Genomic DNA, 25,222 nt, shown 5'->3' with positions numbered 1-25,222 from the left:
TCCTTTTGGTGATGAAACACCTAGTCGATAACTATATCACAGACATTCTACTAAACTTGCCTCAGGTCAAATACTAAGAAATGGCAAAGTAAGCTCCTGAAGCCGGTTGTTTAGGCTTGTTGACTTTAGAAGGGGTGGCTCAGACGGCAGGAACACAGTGCAGGCAAGCAGTTGAGTGCAGGCTTCTCCCTGAAGCGCCAAAAAACAGCTGCTAGGCTATTTTGTTTTGTTTTTCAATTTGAACCCGGTTAGCCACCAGGATCCCTTCTTGGTGGGTATCTTCTTTCTCAGGGTCCACAACCCTCATACTCCCCACCCCCCTTCCCATGGGTCCTGGTTCGCTCTCAACTCCAACTCTTCCTCCAGCCCAAACCCTCTTGAATCCCTATACACAGAGTGACAAGGGTGACCCCTCGGGGATCTACATTTAGTGCCTCCTAAAACCTAGATGTCCTCGAGGGTGGCATCAAGGTCCTGGGACTGGACTCCGAATATAAGTGAATGAGATAAGCCCTCCAAAAGATCTCACTTCAAAATGGTCCCCGCAGATGACACTAGGACCCCCGCCCCAACAGGTACAGCCTGAGCCTTGCGTATGAGCACAGATCTCAGCTGCACCAGAACCTGCACCTGGTACATGACATTCTACCTCTTAGGGACTGGAGGTCCTAACAGAGCTTCGGCATCCCAGATTCCCTCAAAAGTAACCACCCAGTGGAGAATTTCATCTCTAACCCCACCTCTCACCCTTGCTAGGAGTCTTTAAATTGTTAACTGCTGCAGAAAATGAATCCAGCCTGAAGCACAGAAGGACCCCCACCCACCCAGCATGTCCCTTCCCCAGGTGCTCATATATGGGCACTGGGCACTGTGAATGCCGCTTCCTCCTGGGCTCTGTGGTTTACTCTTGCCCACTATTCTCCCCAGCTCCTTCATGTCCCGTGTCCATTGTGCCCTCTTGCCCATGCCTGTTATCTCCCCTGGTTCTGATCCACTTCCCACACTATCTCTGCCTTGGACATTATCTACTTCCAGGAGCCTCCACACATGTATTCCCCTTCCTCCTCCCCAACTTTATTTTTAAACCCTTCATAGGCATTAAGTCTCCTGTCACTTTTACCTACCGCTGGCTTTACCACTTTGGCCCAATTACTCCCTATCCCCATACTGTTCATCGTTTCCTTGAGACCCTTCACCCGCTTTCCCAGAACCCAATATGGCCTGTATCCTTAACTTCCCTGTATGCATTGCCCTGGTGAACCCTGAAACCCAGCAATGCACTTATCCCCTTTGTGACATTTGACACCATTTTTTCTTTAATCCCTCTGCCTTCTGTCTTCCCTTTCCCTCTCTCGTTTCCCACATCTCTGGGTTTCTGCACTACCATGCTATCCCTATGCTCCCCTTTCCCGGAGGCCTCTTTCTTACCCCACTCTATTGCACATGTATATAATGTCGTTCTCCAAACACTCCAACTTTTCCAGTGTTTTGAACTATAGTGGTAATGCTCACAGCAATTTTAAGGCTGTATGTTGTGACTATTTTCCATGTGGGTTGTTGCAGGGTTGGAAGGATTACAAAGGATGGAAAGGACCCCCTTTTCTAGCATCCAGAGGTCTGGAGATATAATTCTTTCCTAAATTAGCATGTCATCAAGAGAGACATGTGGTAACTGTATAAGTTGATTTTATGCACGTACATGTAAATTTACATACTTAACAACTGAACTGGCTGTGTGAGTTTGTGAGTCATGAGTGTTTAATGAATGGGTGAGAGTTTGTATGTGGTGAGTTTGTGTGTGAATGTGCAACGAAAATTGTGCGCGTATGTGAGTGACTGCATAGGTATATAAATATGTGATGGTGACTGTATTTGTGTATGCGAGTGTGCATGCCCGGGTGGAATTGCATTTGTGTGTAAGAGTGTAAATGAGTTCCTGTGACTTTGTAGTCTGGATGGCCTACCATTATGGTTCTACTCCTTGGCTTGAAAATTGCGGGTAATTGGATATAGATACTAGGTCATACTGTGGATTTGTTTGTAGGAAAAAACGAAAGAATCACTTTACACTTCTAATTTATATTTTTTAATTTCCCAAAGCAACAAGTGCTCATTACTAACAATTCAAGCAAAAAAATAACATAGTATACTGTGGTAACATTTGATGTTCTTGAATTTACTGAATAGCACTGGTTTGTCTGATAGTCACAAGAATAGTACAATCTGCCTGTTAAAGCATCTGACCCTGGGGTTTTATTCATGAGGGACTTTTTAGATCCTTCTCTTTTGCTTCTGTGGATATTGTTCTGCTTCTGCTTTCTATCACTAGTGAGGGTCAGTGTGGGTAACATATTTTCCCACAAAATGTCCATATCAATAGAAATTGATTTGAGCAAATGAGTGCAATGATATCCAGTGGGCAATATTGACACAATGTTTTGCCTGTTATTTGTGCCTCCTTTTAAATGCTTCTAAGGTATTCTGATTCATTCCATATATTTGCTCAAAATGTAAATGATGGTGTAGCTTATTTGTCTGAAGATTGGGAAAGAACTCACTTTGGGTAGACTTCGCAATGAAACAGAACATCCAGTGAGATGTGCAGATTCGCCCCAGTCCCTCGTGGGTCAGACCTCAACATTTCCTGCTCTCCTCCATGTGAGACCACGTCTGCCTCCAGGGATCATGGAAAAGTAAGAGTCCCTCACAAACACTCCAATAGTCACTTAGACATGCTGGCTAGAAACTTGTAGTTGTTCTTCGTAAATAGCAATGGGGAAAAAAGTTTTCAAAAATATTCTCAGCTCCCAAGCCTGTAACAGTCAATGCAGGTGAAATGATAATCGCAGTTCTAAGGGCAGTGAGGTCACAGACACATAACTCATATCTCAGGTTCAGGCTCCCTCCCTCCCCCCGCACACATGTACTGGTTGTCTTGACTTCACCATGAGCCAGCATCCAGGCAGTAGGAAGAAGTGGGTGAATATTCTCTACATCAATCTGAGCGGTAGAATTTATAAGGGGGCCATTGTATCAGGAGTCTGGGTAAGTGAACATATTGGCCAAAGGGAATCTTCTGTGAATGAACCTGCTCCAGTGCTAAAGCCACGTAGGAAGATGGAAGGTTCCTGAAGCTTGAGCTGAGGTAGTAAAGAGAGATGGGGTTCTAGACCTGCACGAATTCCTGAAGGCTTCTAATGTAATGTAGGGTAATCCTCACTCATGGTGATTATTATATTTAGTCCAGTGATTGAGAAACCTGATTTTTAATGTGTGTAAGGAACGTAGGTCCAGAGTCAATCTTCTGCTCAGCCTACTGGACAGGAATCAGAGACATGCTTCTCAGGATTCTAGAGGTGCACCTGTAATACCTCCATGCTTGTAAAAACAGTAGGATGAATCCATAGGAACCATCTGACCCTGTGCAGAAACAGTGAATCTAATAGCAGCTACTATAATAGAAATATTTTCTCTAACTCTGGGGGTATTTAGTGCTTAACATATTTAGTAATTGTGTCTCTACTGATTATGGAGAGACTTCCCACTTAAAATTAGAGAAACAAGATTAAGAAAAATATAACTTTATAAGTTTCAGACAACTATTTAGTCTCAAAGATATCTTGTGATATTTCTGCTGCTTTTAAATATTATAATACCAATCCAAAAGACATCTGTCATTTATACAATACACAAATTTTGCCTTAACTTTCAATTTTGCATGTGTCTTATATTTTAATATCTTTCACATAAATCTTTCTTTCCTAATAATGTTATCTAACTTAGGTATTAATAAACAGATATGTATATGATCTGAAGTTAGTAATAATTTTGTTTCTACCATACACTACTTCTGATTGTTTCCTGTCCCAGAGTCCTGTGACTGCTGCCATTGTACTTTTGCTCCTGCAATAAAGCAACTGAGTCTTTCTGTTGCCAGGCTAATATTGAGCCATTCTCATAGTCACGAAACCCAGCTTGTCCTGGGGAAGGTACCTGCAGTTTTATCCTGTAATCAATGCATCCACGTTTTTTCAGATCTCTAGAGCTTTAGTCAAATCTTACATTTGCCTCTAGAATAAGTCTTCGTAAATTAGTGGAACCGTCATTACCAACATTTTAAAATATAATGCCACCAATCCAAATTGAAGTGGCCAGGTACAAAAAGAAAACTAAACTTAGATCCAGTTATATGAAGATCACAGCTAACTAGTATATTATGGATGAAATAATCTATCGTTGTTATCAGCCCAGCCAAGTTCAAATCCCAGTCTGCTCCTAACTAGTGAGTGAATTTAGATGAAACCCTTAACTTCTCTGTGCCCATGTTTTCCTCCTCTTTCCGAGACATGCAATAGTGCTGCCTCATGAATTTATGAGGAACAAAGAAACTACCACCTGTGTGGCCTTCACAGCAGTGATTCATACTTTGAAAGTGTTCTTTAATGGGTATACATTCAACTCTTGGAAGCCTCTAAATGACAGAAAAACTTTAAGTCATTGTTTCAAGTAGGAACTGTTGGTAAGTGGAGAACATTGGGTGTCAGCTGACATGATGCATGAGGTTTATGCCTCATACTTCCGTGCAAGATCCTCTAGCTCAGAAGACAAATACCCATTTGAGAAGTGAGCCATTTAGAACTGACAGGATGGCCAGGGGTTGGCAGTAGGAATGATCTTGTTGCAGACTACATTCAGAATCCTGGGCTGTTTCTCTCTTCTTTGCCATTATCTCTTCGTTTACTTCACTGGGTGTAGGCTAAAGTCCACAGATTTGAAGTCAAGAACCTGATTGTGGCCAGCTCCTTGGTTCTGTTCTCTAGTGGAATCCACTATACAATGTCATCTTTTCGCGGGTTTCACGTTCTCGGTGATTTTGGATGCAGATTTTCCCCGTTTAGGGAGTGGGCGGAGGTGTGTCCATTGGCACCCCCTGCCTCCTGAGTGTTTTCCAGGCTATCACCATCAGACCCAGGAACTCCAGGTGGGCCGAGCTTAAAGTGAAAGCTCTCAAGTGCATTGTCCCTTCAATTTTCCTGTGCTGGGTCCTGCAAATGCTGGTAAATGTCATTGTTCCTATGTTCATGACTAGCAATTTGAGCAACAAAAACATCACTAACAGAGAAAATTTCAGATAGTGTTTTATTGTTTGTCTGGACAAAGCCAGAGAATCATTACATGCAGCATTGCTATACTTACCTAAGGTTTCATGTCTGGGGCTCAGGCTCTGGGCTTCATGGTTTTCATCCTGCATAGGCACAAGCAGAGCATCCCACACATTCACAGGACCAGCATCACCTCCAGGTCCTCCTCTGAGTCCAGAGCTACCAAACATCCTTCTCCTGGTGAGCACCTCCCAATTGGTTCCTCTTGAACACCAATTCAGTAATCACTCTGTGTTTCCCATTGTCAGTCCCTTTCTGCTCCCGAAGACGTGACTCCAGCGTCTCCAGGGTCTGCTTTGCCTGGTTAAGAAATATAAAATCTCCTAATCTTAGGAGAAATGTGTAAACAGGGTGACAAACATGAATATAGAATTAGATGCAAGCAGAGACCTCATGGCTTCCATAAAATAAGTGGAATCTGTTCAAAGGACCTTTCTCACCACCCCCCACTCTCCTCTGGCCTGCACCTTTATCAGCCAGTTCCAATGCTGAGTTGTAGACATTCTAACATCTTTTCCTAGTTTCAGTTCTCCCTCTAATTTTCTAACCCTGGCTTCTGCCTCTAGCTGGGTGTCAGTGGCTGGCCAAACCGTCCATACGAGGGGCCAGCTCACATTTGTGGCCATGTGCTTTCCTTCCTCCCTACAGTGTGTAATGAATACATCTTCAAACAAACACATAAAATCAGCTGGCATTTTCAGGATGTTCCTGTACTCACGTGGGGGTCCACACAAATCTTCCATATGGGCTACCCCTCCCTACATAGACGTAGGTGGCCAACCAGCAATGTCCCCTGCAGATGCCTCTTTCCCAAGGCCGATCCCTTCAGACTTCTGGCTAGTTCACTGATTGTTTTTATAAAATTTCCCAGAACCAAGAGACCAAAGAAAGAGGTTGATGACTCCACCATTACATTAAATGTTAATTAAGGGAACTTACGTACTAGGCGTGTCTTGGGCAGTGGCAAGACGACATAGATATCTGCACCACATAGCAGACACTAAGGCGTTATATAGGTCTGGGCAAGATTGATGGGGTACTGGGGTGTGAGCCAAGCCAGATAAGTGGAAAACGCCTACAGGCTTGCCTGGGGAAGGGCAAGGGCCTGTTTCAGGACCCAGCATGCCTGGAGCATGGGGGAGGGGGCGAACAGTCTCTGTGGGGATTTATAGGAAGCAATCTCTGTTCTGTCCCAATTCTAACTGGATCTAGCTCAAAAGTCTGGCAGCAGTCACATCATTGAACAATCTCTCTCCACAGTATCCTTTTTCTTGCCTCATGCCCCACACATTATTAAGCACAGTATTAGTAAACATACATTATTATAAAGATCAAGACTTAAGGAATACAGTCTGAAATCTCAATTGTGATTTCATGCCTGTAGTTATATAATAACCAGTACATAGATCAACTTTCTAATTATGAAGTATCATTTATTTATCACATTTATTATATCACAATACTGTTTCAAGACCATGCTTGAGAAACTTCATAACTGTATTCATGATATGTGTTAAATTTTGTGTAATTACATAAGTCAATATAAAATATTTATCTCCCAATCTACTAGGAAGCCTTTGTGTTGGATTCACAATCAAGGAATTACCACCAAGTTAGGACATTAGTAAAAATGACTTATATCTTGGGACAATGAAAAGAAATAACAGCTATGGCAAGAAAGATTTTGACCTCAAGGAAGTATGGAACAATATGCATGAGTTTGAGAGTGGGTGGGGGTATGAAGAAAGAAATTACAAAGAAATGCTTTTGACCCATAACAGAAATCTCACTTGTAGAAAAGATCAACAACATAATAAATCTTCAGTTAATATTCCTCAAAAGGAGAGTGTTTCTGTAAGAAATAATACATACCAATATTTCATGCAGGACAATATTTATAAGGAATTCCTTAAAGCTGAAAAATAACTTAAACAGTGCTGGAAACAAGTTTATAAAGTGTTTGGAAAAAAGAAATGGATTAAGTTTGCAGGCAACCAGGCTGACCTACAGAAATTACAAACCGAGGAGAAAATGAATGAATACAGTCAACCTGAGAAGTCTGTCAACAGTGGTTACTCAGTTTCTTCATTTCAAGGAATTCCTCCTGGTATCAAAAACTCTTGTAATAAATATAGGGTGATTTTAAAATATCCTTTGCTACCTGCGCAATACAAGAGAACACACACAAGAGAAAAATCTTACAAATGTAATGACTGGGAAGGCTTTTAGCAAAAGCGCTCACCTTACGGATCACGAGAGAACGCATACTGGAGAAAAACTTTGTAAGCGTAATTAGTGTTGGCAAAACTTTTACCCTATTTGGAAACCTTACCAAGTATTAGAAATTACGTATTGGATAGAAAGCACACAAATGTAATTTGTGTGGCAAGGGTTTTATCCAAAGGTCAAACCTTAAGAAACATCAGAGATTTCATACAGGAGAAAAACACTTTACAAAAACCTAACGAATGTGATAAGGCTTTTGTCATATGTTCACACCTTTGTAGTTTTGAGAGAATTCATACTCAAGAGAAACCATACAAATGTAATCAAAATACCTGTAATTTGTGTTATATTTCAGAGAACCCCCAGACCAGGTCACTGAGCATTTAACTGGAAGGTTTAGAAGAGGCCAATTCTTGCTTTCTTTGGGGGTGTTTTGCAAATCTGAATGGGTACTTGGGAAGACCTCTTGGGATATTCCTGGATGCCAAATTTAGAGTTCTGACAACATTTTTGTGTGGCAGGCTGTGTGTGAGGCTTTGAGTTCATGTGGGGATGTTTGACATGTACCTGGGGATTACAGACAGGACCCAGGATTAACGTGTTCCTGGCAGCACAGGAAACATCACTGCAGAGAACATCAGGCCTACTAGTTAGGGACTTGGCAATGAGAAGTGGGTCCTGGCAGAAGCTCTTTGGAGCTCAGTGGGGTGAGCCCACATCTTTGGGCTCGTCCACAAACCTCACTTCAGATGCTTTCTGAAGAGTCCGTGTAGAGCAGGATGACCCCATGCCACATGTCTTGACTGGTGACCAACCTGTGAGAACAGGGCTCAAGACAGGTCTCTTCTTGGTCGTTTGAACAGGCATTGGCCTTGTGGGATGCTGTGGGAGAAGAAACCTCATATTAGACAGGAGTCAGAATTATCAAACTGGATTCAATGAAGGAATAACACATTCAACCCTATCATAGAAAACATAGAAATAACAAGCAACTTACGACAAAAGGAAAATGGCAGACTGATATAGTATGGGAAAATTAATAAACACTAGAAATTTCTCTACATTAGCAGAAAAAGAGAAACAACTCAATTTAAACAGACAACACATACAAAACTAAATTTCACAGAAAAACATGCAAATCATCATTGTACATTTGCAGAGATAACCACCTCAGAGGTGGTCAGGGAAAAGATTACAATTCCAATATGAATATTTTGCCTATTAGACATGATAATTCAAATTTTCTTTATATTACGTGTTGTTAAAATCAAGGGGAAAAAAACATTTCCCCCCATAATGTGGAGAGTGTAAATAGAAATTATCCTTTTGAAGGGCAATTTAGGAGTATTTACAAAAATTTAAGATGCCTTGTTTTGATACAGCATCATAGATGGCATCAGATGTGCACATAAATACCTTCACCAGTATTTGCTGACCTACTTGCACAATAGCAAAATAAACTGGAATGTGAAAAATGACTCCTATAGGCCAGCCTGGGTTTTAACATAACCTCACCCACCTGAGGAGCACAGAAGTGAAACAAAACAGATGGAGAAGAGAGAGAGCAGGGATCAGGGGTAAGACTCATCCTCACAGAGGTGCCTGATTTCAGGAATTCCTTCCAGGTCCTCTGCCGCTTCTCTCGGGGCCTCATAGGAAATTTCTGTGGTAGAATTTTTCTCTGCTGCTCTTCTTGCCTGAAGAACAAGTCAAAAATCAAAATTGTCAGGATGCCCCTGACCTTCCTATCCACACCAGTGACTGCAAACCAAGCACACACCTGGGGCCCGGTTCCCGCCTTTGTTTTGGGGTAAGGGAGGCATTGAAGCCCCTGTGAACTCTGCAAAGGCAACTCCTTCCGTCACCCCGTCACCTGAGAGGCAGCCCTCACTTCTAGGAAGGGCCCCCTTTTCTACTGAGGTTTCAGCATTCAACACTCTCATTTAGACTCTACTGCTTCTCAGCCAACCATGTGCAACATTCCGAGATATTCTCTGCCGCACCCCAGTGATTCTCAGGACAACGAGCTGAGTGGTCACCCCTGGAAGGTGTGAAGCTCTTGCTTCCTTCTCTCGAGTTTTCCTGTCTCTGCCTGAGATGGCTACACAGAAAGAGTGGAGGGAGACACCATCTCCTGAGGTTCCATTGCCCAGGGATCATTCTGACCCGGAGATTCCTCACCTCTGTCTTGGGTCCTTCTCTCTGTCAACCTTGTTTAAGGACCCTGCAGTCTGGAGGTCTTGGGCTTCATGAGTTTCAGGTTATGCTTCTTATTGGAGCCCAAGGGTTGGGGGGCAAGGGCCCCACTCCAGAACTTCCTGGGGCTCCTCCTGCTACTGGCCCTGTACCCAAAGGCCCCACAGTTGTTGCACTTCACCTGTGGGTGAAGGAAGGTGGTTAGTGAGTCGGCATGATCACGTGATCACAGGAGCTTTCAAAGGTTAATATAAGAACAGTCACTTAGAGTGGAGTATTGGTTTGGGGGAGAGGACATAGACATGTGGCCCATTAGTTGCCAAAATACAAGATATTACGGTCCTGCCCAAAGACCATTTTAGAGAGGGATCAAGGGAGAAGGAATTTAGTGTCTGAAGGTGATGATTATGAAATGGATTTGAGTATAGGACAAACACCAAGCTGAACAAGACACTACATAGGGAAGAAGGTTGATCCTCAGAGGATCCAAATGGGCCAATGGGCCAGGTGAGGACACCATAATCCAGGCCAGATTCGGATACATAATACCTCAGTTATGGATATAGATGTTTTCATGTTTAAACTCATGGGGTCCGTGCAGACCCCCGATTCTTGAAACATCCAAGCCTCCACGTACTTTGGAACCTTTCTGTTTTGGTGAGAGAGTCCTCTGCCCCATTGGTCCCTTCTGTGGCTTCTCCAGGTTCTGGGCATGAGGGGGTCCTGTGGCTGAGGGTGTATGCGATGACCTCCATTTGCCTCACGTCCTTGGGCTTCTGGTTGTTCTCCTTCAGAAATTGACTGTTGGGTTTCCTAGTCACAAGAAAAGGACAGTAAATAATTATGTAGACAGACAGAAGTCCCTCATATCCCCCAATTCTCTGAGTAGGGATGGGAGGGGCTTAATGACCGCTAAGTCACACCCAAAATGAGTTGGTTTTCTCATGAACCAATGTTCCATTTTGTGGTCTTTTCCCATCCTTAGTTATTCCCAGAATAGGACACTGCCTAGAAAAGACCACTTGGTATAGAAATGGTGACATTAGTTTTGCCTGATTCTGGAGACTTTGCGATACCAGGGCTCCTTGTACAGTTCCCCCCTGAGAATTTCATTGTCATTTAGGCCTGTGTTCCAAGTTTTCACCCAGCTACTCCCTGCAACTTTAAAACATTTACCAAGATTTATCAAAGCCAATATCAGGCAGCCAACCACCATGGATATTTGTCCCCACATATTTCTAGAAAACCCACAATTTTCAAAGAACTTCTTACTGAGAAATACTGCCAGATCCTCTGACAAAACTTTGCAAAGATTTGATATTTAAGCTAAGGAGCATCTGAAAATTTCATACCAGACCGTCATAAGCACATGCCAATTTTTAACAGAGACATGGCCAAAGCCACAGCGGGGCAAGAATGAGGACGCCTGTGAAAGCTTGCACATAGCTGCAGATTCACAGCAGGCAACTCACAAATAAAAGCCTGTTATGGTGAGAGACATACAATTCAGAAGCCTCCAGGCATGTTCAGGCAGAAATCCTACAGCCCACACCTGTACCCAGTAGGGAATCCCTCCAACCCTGCCCCCATGACTCCTGACAGTCATTCTACCTCTCCTCCTGGTCTCCATGTCTCTGTGAAGCTGTGTGAGGCTGCTCCACTGATGGCTGAAATTTCCTATTCTGTACACAGCGGGCACTCGGGTCCTCTCCTGGCATCAGAGGAAACCATAGCAGAACTTCCACAGTGGCAACAACTATCCATTTCTCTGTCATCATGTCAATCTGATACAAAGAAAAGAGAATCAGGATACAATCAGCGGTCTGCACATAGGAAGAAGCCTTGTGATAACAGAAGATAAATTCCTATGTGCTTGAGTTCTTTAATGTCATGCCAACCAGAATGTAATGTAACGGTTCTCTGCTCCAATCCCATAATGAATGGCATCAAAGGGTGAGAGCTGAGTGCTTAGGGAATGCTGGTGGTCCCCAGGTGGGAACGGAGGCCACAGCAGCTGTATACGCCCCTGTCCTGATCATTGTATGTCCATTCAATTGGTCACTGCCCAAGTGTCCGTGTTGTTAATTACTGAAATTCACCCCTGCTCATGGGAGGAGAACCTGCCTCAGTACTGACACTAGGCTTGGAGTCCACCTCATTCCTCTTACGTGTCATTTGCCCAACATCTCTCTTACTCACATCTCTCTGTGGAATCCCAAGCTGCTTTACGAATTCTTTGCCCTGTTCCATTGAAAGCGTGTTGGAGTCCACGAGCATTGGTGCTGTCCCAGGGATTCTGCTGCCCTATGGAAGGTGGAAAATGAAACCATTGGATTCTGCCCAGCCCTGGAGTTTCCCACATGCAGGATGCAGTCAGCTCCCATCTCTCTTCTCTGCCTACCATCTCACCTGTGATACTTTCCTTCCAACACAGTACATATCCTTCTACTAGTAACACAGTACCAACCTGAGTGAGAAACAAGGTGATAAATGAAAACAAAAGTTTCTCCACTAGACTTAACATGTTTGATATATATGAAATGTAGATTCCTTATTAGAGACCTTACATAGTATACCATAAAATACTTGGAAAAAGACCATGTAACTGGTCTCTCAGAAAACTCAATACATTAGAAAACTTGGTATTTTACAATTCCAAGATTTAATAAAATTATGTATACTATATTAACTTTTTTTAATAGTAAATAATTCTCAAACTATGAAATACATTCCTGGAAATTCCTGAAATGAAATTCCTAAAATCAGAAATGTAATTCAAATGGAAATCATAGAGAAGAAAATAAAAGATAAAGTACTTTATGTCAAAACGTAGAACCTGGGCAAAACCTGTGTGCAGGGAAAATTTCTTAGTCTAAATTGACACATTATAACAAACATACAATTTATAAGAAATGTTCACCAAGAAACTGGATTCATAAAAACAAAATATTATAAAAGGAAGTAAAAGATGGTGTTAGTTAATCAAAAAATAAATAGGATCTAATGGAAAAATAAATAAAATGTATCAGGAAAATATATTTCTTTGAAATCAGAAATAGAATATATTACTACAAGCTGTTATAAAAAAGATAAAATGTATCATTATAGATTATATTACAAAACAGGAAAGGCAATTTTGCCATAGAAACAGGAAAGAAATGATCTGGGAATACTATGTCTAATCTCAGGACAAACATATTTGAAAATGTAGAATAAAATATGTTTTGCTCTTCATTTTAATTGACCAAAATTGAGCAGTGAGGAAGCATGTCCTAATCATAAATTAAGGTAGAAACATTCTTGCCTCTATGTTGGACTGGGGACTTCACAGATGAGGCACTGTTCTGTTTTATTACGGGTTTAGAGTCAGGGTCCTGAATTTCCACAGCTCAAAATAAGTTCTCATGAATACATTGGAACAAAAGATAAATTAGTAAATCACTTACCGTTTTTAAAAGCCCTCCATCAAAGGCTCCAGGGCTCCATGACTGCTCAGCCACCAACGCACACAAATCAGGTACTGGGTGATCATTCCTTGGAAATTTTGACCTTCGTTTGAACAGAACATTTTAGAAATAGTTTTTTAATCAGGCTGTGTGCTAAGAAATAGTGTTAAACAATTAAGTATCCTTACTTCTGTTGCAGGAGGCTAGGCGATGCCTCTGCCCTGGCAGAGGGCAGAAAATAATTCAAGGACTAGCGGAAAAGAAAGTAAAGCAAGAATAAGTTTATTTAAGCAGAGGAGAAACAAGAGGTGGGCTACTCCATACACAGACAGGCCTACTCCTGCCTGGTAAAAGCGAAGCAAGGATCAGTTTATTCAAGCAGAGGAAAAAGGAAAAGCAGATTACTCCAGAGACAGAGCAGCAGCGGTCCTGCAGGTATTTGAGCCTATTATCGGTGTACCTTTAAATTAAGGGGCTGTACATTCAAATTTGTGGGAGGAATAAAGTCAGGGGTTTTCTGGGAAGGCTGGAGAGTTCTCAAAAAGACTCTGTGGGCCATTCTGTGACCTTTTATGGTCTTTCTGTTTCCAACAATAGTGGCACTGAATGTATCTTTTATCGTGCTAATAATGTATTATAATGAGCATCTAATGAGTCCTAGGGTCACTCGATGCCAGGTGAAATCCTTCCCCATGTTGGTTCTAGCTGGTGGCAGCTGGTCTTAGCGGCTCCCAGATTATTAACTATTTATCCTGTCTTGGGGTCTCGTGATTAAGTTTCAAGGACATGTTTCAAAAAGGGTTTAGATTTGTTCTGCAGCCAGCCTCCCTTTCATCTTTCACAGCCAGTCCTGCATCTGCAGCTAGTCCTGCCTTTTATCTTCCTCACTTCGACACCTAAAATGGCCCTCTATGGACTTTTCCTACTCTCGTATTCCTACCCCCTACTCAGGGGTAAACTGAGATTCCAAACAGTAATGGAAACTAACCTGTTGTCTTGCTGTCTGTCGGTAGCCTCTCAGATGTGTTGAAGCTAAAACGCCATTGGAGACAGGTTTACAATATGACTGGGGAAGAGGCCACTGAGGGGAAAGTCCCTTCTGCCGGACTTTGTCCCGCTCCGGGACCCCAGCACTTTCCTGCCGGATAACTCAATCAGTCTAATCTAATCACGTATGATCTCATCACTGCCCCTCCCTGAAGGATGGAATGTTTTATTGGGCGTTTACTATTCCTCAGCATCTTTATTTTAATCTTATTTGTATACACTTAAATAACACGCTATAATTTGGTGTTTGCAATTCCCAGGCATTTTCAAATACCCAGATATAACTATATGCTTTTAACACTACATACTATTTTAAAAATATTTATACATCTGTTCACAATGGGAGAGGTTGTGTCTATGTAGGGGCAGGGGTATATGTATATGGGCAATCAATGAATCTTCTGCTCCACATTGTGGTGAGCCAAAAACTTCTCTAGAAAATAAAGCCTATTTTAAAAAATATTTACACGTATGCCAACCTCCTGGCTGTTTCAATGGGCATCTTTAGGGGATGGGACAACTCAGTCTCCCCATCGCAAGGAGCTCACTGGAAACCAGGGCTTTGAAGAGTCTGATCTCCTGGGCTCCAGTGAAAACCAAGATTAAGAATGGCCTGGGGCCAGCCGGATGGCTCAGGTGGTTAGAGCGCTGTGCTCCTAATGCAGAGGTTGCCAGTTTGATTCCCACATGGGTCAGTGAGTTGTGCCCTCTACAGCTAAGATTGTGAAGGACTTTCCCTGGAGCTGGGCTGCCAAGAACAGCCAGAGCATGCTGTGGGCTGCTGTGAGCTGCAGTTGAGTGGCCAACCAACCACGGACTGCCTCAGCCAGGGGGAACGCAAGGCTCATAATACCAGCATGGGCCAGGGAGCTGTGTCCTACACAACTGGACTGAAAAACAATGTCTTGAACCAGAATGGGGGGAGGGGTTCAGGTGGAAGAAAGGGGGGGGGATTTAAAAATGTGTTTGATTCATCCCAATAAACTTTAATTTTAAAAAAAATCTAATTATATAATAGGAAAATGTTTTCAAAAATCAGGCTGGATAGACAATAAATTAAGACAACAATTTACAATAGCTGAAAAAAATGTGTTTGATTAATTTGGGAGAATGTGAATGTGAACTGGATATTAGATCACATTAAGAAATTTAAAAAATTTTTTTGTGTTATAATAACCCGTGGATCTTTGTTGTCTCCTACATCCTTGAAGAATTATTTATTAGAGATAAATTTTATGGCTCACATCTTATTTATTAGAGAAATACATAATTCTAGGATTTGTATTAAAGTATCCCAGCTCCATTTCCCACCCAACCCCCACCAGGAGAAGATTGGAATGGATGCTACAAGACTGGCAAAACACTGACCCATTTTGAAGTGGTCTTAAGGGGAAATAGAGGTTCACTTTAATTTTTATCAATTGTGTGAATGTTTAAAATTTCTACTTTGAAAGAAAATAAATCATTGCTGGGAAACTACTTTTACAATGAATTATTTTTACGTCATTGCTGGTTTCATTTTTATATAAAGATTTGATATCTGTCAGATATATTCATAGGTAAGATGGACTTGCAACTTTTCCTACAGTGAAATCTAGTCCTTAAAGATACAGGAGAGACATGGGCCACTTGAATAATGGATCTGATAAACACTTATTTTCCTGGGACCTACTTGCATATAAGATGAAATTATCAGAGAGAATAGTGAAAATAGATGCATTTTCACTATGGAAGAAATCCCTCTGATGAGCCTCTATAATCCATGTGCAGCCCTCACTTCTCATTTCATGGTGGAAGAAGCAGCAGAAATCTAGGTAAGTTCTTAAATAATTCTGGGTGGGTTTGGGGCTGGAAGTAAGATGGGGAGGAGTTCCCTGACTTCCGGTCTGTCTGCCTCTCGGACCTTTGCTATCCTGCTTTTTGACTCTATGACAAGACCCTACAAAAGTTTTCCCTTATGTATGTAGGCCTCTATAAGGAATATATCTTCCAAGAACTCCTCATGGTTAACTGGGCACAAATTCACAACTAGAGTGTGGCAGCCATTGCTGAGAGCGGCATCTCATACACTCTGCATTTAAGGAAAAACCACAGACTGAGCTCCCAGCCCCCGGCACTGTGCTCTTGTCATCTGAGTCAACCCTTACAAAAAAAAGTTCCTGGTAATGTAGTTCAACCAGTGGGCTGAGGCCTGCGCTGTCCAATCAGAACTGCCCAACTATATCATCATTTGCATCTTTACTGACCAATCAGAGCAGATCCATAATCACCAACCAGAATGTATATTTCCAACCAATCAGGACAGTATGATTTGCATCAATCAGACTGTGCAAATTTGGATTTTTCATTTGCATAAGAGTAGGCCAATCAGCGAGTAGGGGGCGTAATTTATGAAAATTGGCCTCCCCTTTGTCTCAGCAGAGTACACTTCCGGTTTCCACCAGAGGCTGCATCTCCGGGTTTCCAAACTGTTTACCTGAATAAAGTGTCTCTTTTTACCACACCCCATATTGTGGACTCCTATTGGCCTTAGACTGGTGGCTGTGACCTCTTGTTGACAAACCAAAACCAGCCACATTCCTAATTTCAGCCCACCTGAGGCTCTGATGAGTGGCAGGAAGGTGAATAATTTTCAGCCAATAGGAGCGAGCCACACCCTGTGAGGGGCTCATAAAAAGCAGGCTCGTCAGGCCAACCTGCATATCTGACTCTGGACTTACAACAAGGAAGGTCTTTCCTTTGGGTTTCGTGATGGAATCGGGAACGAAAAACCAAGACCCCCATAGCCCCTCCATCCGAAGCCCCACTAAACAGCCCCCCCTCCAAAAGAACTCCTTTGAAAAAAGGGGCTCAGATGTGGAGGAGAAACCATTCCAAGAAGATGGCAAGAACTTCTCTTCCCGGTTACCAGAGAACAGCACTGAAAGGCGAGGTAATGACTTGGGCTGTTTGTGTGGAGGGCAGAAGGAGGGGTAGGATCCAGGAAACTGAATGTCTTCAGTTCGGTTTTATTTTGAGATAGGTGATGGGGAATGTCACTTAGCTTTCCAGGGGTTTCTCCAAATGTGACAGTGATCCCCTGGAACCTCGTTGCTCTGGTCACACTTGACACTGGGTGAACAGCCTCCGGCGAGGGCATTGCCCACAAATATGGGTCAGGGATGGACTAGAGGATGCTTCTGTATGCCTCAAGGGAGGTCAGTCACCTAAAGTTCCTTTTCTCCAGGGTTAGAGCCCAAGACAGACAAGGAAGAGAATTCCAAGAAAACTGAACTCAAAGGCAGAAGTAGCGGCCTTGCTCGATCAGGTAAAGTTTTATTTTCCTGGGAAGGAGGGACGGGGCACAGGTATCTCAGTCTCCACAGGCAGGAAACTGGGTGCTGCTCTTGGCAGCCAGGCCCTTGCAGATCCTGGACTCTAGGAACAGCTGGGAAATGAGTTTTGGTTGTAACCTTGGTTCCTTGTGTGTCCAGAATGGACTAGTCTCTGGAGGATGTCTGGTTGCAGGCAGTCACTGAAAGTCTCACTTTATCCACAGAAGCAGAATGTTGCTCCAATCGGGAGAGCGCCAGCAAGAGAAAAAGTTCCAGGGACAGCCCCGTTGATAGAACAGGTAGGATGTTGCTTTTTGGGCCAGAGTGGTGGTGACAGAAAAGCAGGAACATCCAGGGTGTGGGCATTAAGGGGGTTGTTCAGTGGTGGAAGCGGTTGGAGACTCGGATCCAGGGAGCATTTGGGGACTCAGGATTGGTGTTGTGCCGCCTCACGTACAGATGAGGGGTTGGGAAAGGAGCAGATCTGTGGGGTTCCCTCAAGGGCGCAGGGTGATACAGTGGGGGCCCCTGGGAATTGATCAGGCCGGTCTCTCACCGACATGCTTCCTCCTCAGGGGCCTCTGTAGGAGATGAGCGCAGTGTGACTTTGGAGAAGAAGAAACGCAAGGTCCCTGATGCTGGCCCCAGCGGCGACAGTGAGGAAACCTGGGATGCCCGCCCCAGGAAAGCCCAGAGGGGGAGCGCTGGGCGCAGCAAGCGGCGGAGATCCAGGTCCCCAGGAATCCAGCCACCTCCACTTCGGAAAAGCCTGGTGACTTCCCTGCGGGCTATGTCTGAGGCCATTTATCAGAACGTAGTCCAGATACAGAACCAGTGGGTTCCTTCCTCTCTGAACTGGGAGCAGCTGGCCCAGCTCCGCGGGCGTCTGTGTGCCCAGGCGCAGACCTTCTACACCATGGCCACTCAGGCGGCCTATGTCTTTCCTGCTGAGGGCTGGCTCGTCCCAGCCCCCCTTCCGGGTCCCTGGCGTCCAGCTGAGAATGGAGAAGCCCAGAGCTCCTCCTAGGAGGGAGACCTGGGAGGGTCCACCTCTTCCCTGACCGGAGATGGCTGAGGTTGCCAATGGGTGAGATTACGGCTCACCTAAAGGTACAGGACCCCGTTCAGCAGATGCAGCTCTGGGAGGGACAGCAGAACCCTGTCCCTCACAGATTCATGCAGATGACCAAGCAGGACCTCTTTTCGATACTGTGTGTTAACAAATGATAGAACTTGGGATTTTCATCGGAAAACTCTGAAGACAGACTCAGAATGATGAACTCTCGGTTTCCTTGAGGACTAAATTTCCAAAGTGTAAATTTCATGTTAGACATTTCATGTATTTTAAATATCTTTGGAGAGCCAAGCATTATTTGAGCATGAGAACAAATATCTAGGTGTAATTCTTATGTATTTAAAGTGTAAGTCAACATATATTTCTGTCCTCCCTCTTCCACCTCCAGTCCATGGAGGACAGATATCCACAAGCCTTTAATTCTGTGTGGAGAAATATTTCTACTTTTCAGTTTGAAATCATGGTGAGATCACCATGTCACTTTTGTTTCCCCTGTAGTTACTACTTATTAAATGCTTATTGGTCAATATGTATTTATCCTTCAGCTGGCTCATATGATATGCCTAATTGTAAATTTTCTTCTATTTTATAGATTTCAATGTATCCTATTTTATTAGAGGATACTAAATTTAACGTAAGATATTGTCATTTGTTTTACATATTGTATCTTATTTTAGTTTTATTTGCATTTTACACTGGGATCATGAAATCTTTCATCAAATTTTTTATGTAAGAAAAATTAAAGTTTTGAGACATTGCTTCCTCTTTTGCCTTAATTTCATAATGGTGAAATAAATATTAATGTTTTCATGTATTGCATATTTTAAATAATTACATATTTACCCATGTAAAATTGGTTTTACTGCCTGTGTGGGTTAAAAGGCTGTTTTCTTTTCACTTCTACTCCATCGACACTGGATGAGAACTGACGGATGGAAACATCCCGTAATAGACTTAGAAAAGCAAGCCTCTAATTTTGGGGAGGAAGCTAGGGAACTTCCTCAAAAACTATAATACATTGAGCAATTCCTAAGGCTTTCCCAAAGCCTGTTGATTGGAGCAAAATTCAGACTTGCTCACAAAAGTCTGACAAATCTTTTCATGACTATTATAATTGACTTCAGGTTGTTTTTAAGGAAAATTCGGCCTTCCTTCAGATGTTGATTCCATGCAGGTAACTGAATTCTTTGTCAATGGGCTAAACAGGACTCTTTCCCTTCTAGTTAAGAGAACCAGGATGGAGTGGGAAAGCATGGCCACCTTAGATTTGGTGAATTTGGCCACTCAGCTTGCCCATACTTTAGATGAGCCACTGAAAAGTTAGATTGCCAAGATTTGTAATTCTCAGCCTTGGTAAATGAAAGGCCCTATGCAGTACTGAAGGACTCCAAATTTTTGTCACTACTGCAAGGAGCCTATGGGAATCTTGGATATTTCGCCTTCCCCTCTTGATCTGTGACAAAGTAACATTTTCAATACTTGCAGGACATTATTAATTCATGGTGAGGACTGTTCACACCGTATAGGATGCCAGGATAGAGAGGGGAGAAGCTCTGGGGCACAGGAAAGAAATATTCTAAAGAGCTGACCTGGACTCGAAAGAAAACGAGGGGGGAAAAAGTAGTTGAAAACATGTTGGTTAGGTAGGAACATCAGAAACAGAGAAGTAAATATTTGACAGTAAATACATGTCATTTTAGAAGGAAAACAGGACACAACCCCTGACTTGAGACCTGACACCTGAGAAGCTGCTGTTCTGTCTCTTCCTCCTCCATCTCTAGTTATGTTGAGAGGTCACCTCTGTATCTTGAGAATGTTTTCAAAGGCACCAGCAGAATCTCTTCACCTGCTACCTTCACACCCACAGGTACAATGAGGGCTGCACTGACCCACTCCTTCCAAGCCCATGTAGAGCCAACCCTGGTACCTCCCCTTGGAACAAAGGCTGCACTCGACTCCTAAGTTACCAGGGAGCTCTCGAGCTCAATTCTGGCCTCACCTTAGAAAATCACCTGTACCACTTAATTAAAGCAACACTGATGTTTTACCTCAGACCCACAGATAGGCTCTGAGGGGGAGGGCACAGGTGATGATCCTTCTTAAAACCCCACGTTTTAAGATCCCACTGGGAATCCAGGGCTGAGAACTACTTATCTGAGCCTTGCTTCTCAAGCTTTAATGTGCAAAGTAATCATTTTTTCCAGCCCACACTCTAAAAAATTGTGATTCTGCAGTTTTGGAACAGGGCCCATGAATTACCATCTCTAACAAGTGTTGTCACACAGCAGCCTAGCCGCTTGTCCCTACCATCCTTTCCTTAGGGAAAGAGGGTTGCGGGTTGTCCCTCTTAGGGGTTGAGTTTTATAGGTCTCCTCTCTTGGTCCCAGTATGCTGGGTCTGCGGTCAAAGATGAGTAAGTTTCCTCAAGGGAGGGACGACTTAAGCCAGACGGGACCCCAGGGACCCCCATGAGTTAGCCTTTGAAACTAGGAGGGATGCCCCTCCTCCAATGTTTCCTGGGAGCTGCTGACTCCTGCTTCAAGTGACCAGCACCCTATTGTGCTAAGGAATGATTAATTGAGTGAAACCATCTCACTCCCCGCTTGGCTCATGGGATGATTGCCATGAGAGACCTGCTCCCCCAGGGATTGTATACACCGCACCTTGTTCACATGGGGACAGCATGCACAGGTTGCTTTGGGACAATATGATTGGATATTGGGAACATGCTAATTGTATTAGTGGTGTAAGAGTTTTACAGACCCTGCCCAGAATCATGTGATGCCTATTGTAAAAAAGCAATAAATACCCACGACGACCCGATTCGGGGCTCCAGTCTCTTGAGGCTGTGAGTCCCTTGGTCCTCTGTGGTTTCTTTGCATTCAGTGTCTCTGGTCTCTTTATTTCTATAATAGAATTTAGCCCCTGCCGCCTCCCTCGCTTTCCCACTGCTTGTGTTGTGCAGGTTGCAACAAACAAGTTCCATGTTCATGCTGATGTTGCTCCCCCTGGACCCCATTACCTGTAGCACTACACCAGAGAAAGCAGACACAGCACTCCTGAGCCACTAACCGTCTTATCCTAACACAAATATTATTGGTTCTCAGTGAAAACCACCAATCACTGCCTTGAAAGATCATATACTTTGCTGGCCCGTCTGACGAAATCTGTATTTGAAAAACGAATGGTATACATTCATTAATGCAATGTTTATTAAGCATCTACTATGTGCTCACAAACAGGTTACAGTGCAACGTGCTGGGAACCTCACATACATTATATGAATTAATTCTCATAAAACCCTGGAAATTGGGTACTGAAAATCTTGTATTTCATGTGAGGATGTAGCTACTGAGCCGGGCCTGTCTCTTCTGTTTCCTTATCATTGATTTAAAACAAGAAATGCTTCTATAGGAGGTAGAGATGGATGTGAGAACTACAAAAAGGAAGGATGGAGTAGCAGTTCAGAGGATTTTGTCATTGTTGTGTTTATATTTACATATTTTTGGTAATAGGTAAATGTTGAATTTTATAACTAAGTGCCAAAAGTTTCCCTTATTCATCAGCAATATATGAGAATTCTAATGTAACCACATTCTCACTTAAATTTTGTATTATCAGATTTTTAAAAATTGACATTCCAGAAGATGTATGAATTGGTACATCACTATGGTTTCCCTGGTGACTAGAATGAAAGAGTACTGATATTATAACACACACAAGCAAAATTTAGTTTTACAAAAGAAGTCTTCATTTATGACATGACGAACCTGAAGATATTATGCTAGTGAAGTAAGCCAGATACATAGAGGCAAATACTGTATGATCTCACATAATAGTAGTACGTTAAAAACATAAAAGCAAAGGGTAGAGAGGTGGTTGCCAGGGGTTGGGCTGGGGAAATGTGGACAAATGTTGGTGAAATGTTACCAAGTTTCAGTTCTGCAGGGTGAGTCATTTCTGGAATTCTAATGACTATAATGCAACGTATGGTGACTATAGATAATACTGGATTGTATACCTGAAATTTGCTGAGTATATCTTAAGAGTTCTCATTACAAAAAGTCGTAACTATGTGAGATGATAGACATGTTAATTAACTTGAGTGTGGTAATCATTTCACAATGAATGTGTATATTAACTTTTTTGTAACTTGAGCAACTACTGGATCTGAAGGAATGGAGGACAGGGTGCTGGATTGGAGGCTCTTACAGCACAGAAGAAACCAGAAAGACAGAAATCAAGGCACCAAAACATACAGGTTTTTGCTCCCATTTATCTACTTTTGGGTTTTGTGAAACTTTGAACACCATCCCTAGAGAGGTGAGAGAAGCAGCCAACGTAAACTCTGATCTCCTCTCATCTGTTCAGTGAGGGGAGATCCCAGTATCTGGCCAGACCTGGACACAGCCCCAGAAGGGGTTGATCTGGGCACATGTGGGGCAGACAGTGGGCCCTACACTTCGTAATTCCATACCTCTGAAATTATTTCCATTTCTGGCTTTCCTAAGCCCGCCTATAAAAACCTAACTGTTATGGTTTGTATAATTTTATTCTATTTAAGCTAATTGCCTATTTTAGAACATAAGTAATTTGATGTACATACTTAAGACTTTTTTGAGGCAATTACATTAGAAAATATTCTTAACTAGGTTAAAGACATACAAATATAAAAACCACTATTATTGACACCTCTTCTGTGTGTTCACCTTTCAAGAGGTCACATCATACCTCACACAACAGAAAAAAAAATCTGACAAAATGTCATCTAAACCTAGGGACCATGACTGCTACGTCTGTTTTCTAATGGCCATATGAGATGGAAATAATTTATCTATCATTTGCACTGCTATACCTCCTGTGTTTCTCACCAGAATACCAGGAAATGCAGCAACTTCCATCAAGCTATTATTCATTCTTTGTCCTGTACAGAATAAAAACGATGGAGCCACTGGCCCAGGTAATGAATCCTAAACGTAAAACATCAGATTTAAATAGACATGAACACTGCATATAGTAAGTCTACAGCTATGTCACATTACCCAATATTTATAGTTTTGTGATGTTTGTGTTGTTCTTTCTGGCAGGCATATGCATAGGAAACCTGCCTACCAATTTATGCAAGATCCAGCACAGGACACTAGAGGGGCCAATGGACTTTGGGGCTTTCCCACTAAGCTCTGCCCATCTGGAATTCCTGGGGCTGATGGTGATGGCCTGGAAGACACTCAAGGGACAGATGGTGCAAACAGACATACCTCTAGCCACTCTGTGAATACAGAAAATTAGTTTGCATTCAAAATAATGAAGAAAATATTTCAACTCAAAATCTGCTGTCATCTTGAAGACTTCTCTAAAAAGAATGAACAACAGTTGACTACATTCAAGATGACTGGGAATAAAACCTGTTGAACTTGTCCTGGTTCCACTTCAGTAAAGGAAAAGATAATGATATGAGTAAGAAATTCTTCAGGATTCTAATGAAAATCTGGACAATAAAGATCATTCCAATTTAAAAATACACAGAGGCCATTCTGTTATTTCCCAAAGATCAATTTCATATTCAAAAATAGATAATTCAGCATGAAAAAATGAGTTGTAGGCTACCTTTATCATGAAAAAAGCAAAAATTCTACGTCATTGCATTAGAAAAATTATAAACTACTCATCAAAACCTACTGGGCCTGGATGGGTGATGTGGAAAGGGAAGAGCAGAGAGATGCTGTCTGTAGTCATAACAGTTCAACAGACAATGACTGATACACATATAGCTAAGAATAAAAATGAGAACAAGAGAAAATTAGGAAATAAAACAACTAGAATTTATCTTCCTAAATTCAGTCAGTGGTGCAGCCTGGGAACATGCAGAATTCATGTCAATTCTTCATTCCGGAAATTATCCATCTCTTACCTGGAGGTACGACATCACTTCTATTGGAGTATTTGTCTCCTCATTATAGAGTGTCAATTACACACCCAAGCACTATCCCATGTGTTCATTCACTTAATGAAAGTGTAAGAAACTCATGACTTATGAAATCACTGTCGCAAAGTTTATCCTGAACAAATTGGCACACAAAAGTGAGTAACTTTGATGACGTCACTCATGAGAGACTAACTAAAGAAAAGTTAACAGTTTTTGAAAAGAAATATATGAAACAAAATGCACCTTAATATGATCATGGTAGAATTAGTGTCATTTTTAATTTCCAAAACCCATTACATTTAATGAAAACCATTGAAATCCCTGAGTAGATCATATAAGCAATTATTTCATGAAATTTGGAAGGAAGAAAATATTTGGTAAGTCTTGTATGAGTAACAGAAAAGTAAAAAAGAATTTCACAGGAAAAGTAAAAAAGAAAAGAATTTCACAGGAAAATTCTCAACCAAGAGTCCTAAGGGTTGAAATAAATTCAAGGTAGTGTACAAAAAACGATTCACAGTATGAATCTTTAAGGTTTCTAGTTTGCTAGTACATCATCAAATATTTTGAAATAACCTATTTGATTCAATATTTCTGTCCTTTTGAAGATTATGCGTAGAAACATAGTCACACATTCCTTCCTCCTTAGTTCTGTTATTCCTAAATCATATCTTTAGCAAATATATCTTCAGAAAAATGACATGTAAAAAATACATATATATAGGGTGAAATGTTATAGTGATTCAGAAATCCCAAAATATGCCTTCTAACTATACTTATTTTGATTTTGTTAAAGTAGCATTTACTAAGCAGAGACCGTGGTGTTAGAT

The 25,222-nt window shown here is 42.1% G+C and overlaps 2 protein-coding genes across 2 annotated transcripts; one reads left to right on the top strand and one right to left on the bottom strand.

Annotated features, from left to right (window-relative positions):
• Positions 1–4,233: 4,233 nt before the first annotated feature.
• On the bottom strand, positions 4,234–15,819 carry LOC109458016 (uncharacterized). The gene is made up of 7 exons (XM_088800696.1): positions 13,031–15,819; positions 11,784–11,888; positions 11,196–11,368; positions 10,222–10,397; positions 9,570–9,765; positions 8,983–9,085; positions 4,234–8,270 (listed from the first exon to the last, which is right to left on the bottom strand). The coding sequence occupies exons 2-5, from the start codon at positions 11,859–11,861 to the stop codon at positions 9,722–9,724; spliced, it is 471 nt and encodes a 156-aa protein (XP_088656822.1). The 5' UTR covers positions 11,862–11,888; positions 13,031–15,819; the 3' UTR covers positions 4,234–8,270; positions 8,983–9,085; positions 9,570–9,721.
• LOC109458015 (protein FRG2-like-1) lies at positions 15,819–20,043 on the top strand. Its single transcript, XM_088800749.1, has 4 exons — positions 15,819–17,009; positions 17,304–17,389; positions 17,561–17,690; positions 17,967–20,043. Exons 1-4 carry the CDS (start codon positions 16,829–16,831, stop codon positions 18,416–18,418), a joined length of 849 nt encoding a protein of 282 aa, XP_088656875.1. The 5' UTR covers positions 15,819–16,828; the 3' UTR covers positions 18,419–20,043.
• Positions 20,044–25,222: the final 5,179 nt, after the last annotated feature.

The sequence above is a fragment of the Rhinolophus sinicus genome, chromosome 8 (assembly GCF_057876585.1).
Source record: "Rhinolophus sinicus isolate RSI-liver-muscle chromosome 8, RSI-T2T, whole genome shotgun sequence".
Classification (NCBI taxonomy): Eukaryota; Metazoa; Chordata; class Mammalia; order Chiroptera; family Rhinolophidae; genus Rhinolophus; species Rhinolophus sinicus.
This window is presented reverse-complemented; position numbering and strand designations above follow the sequence as displayed.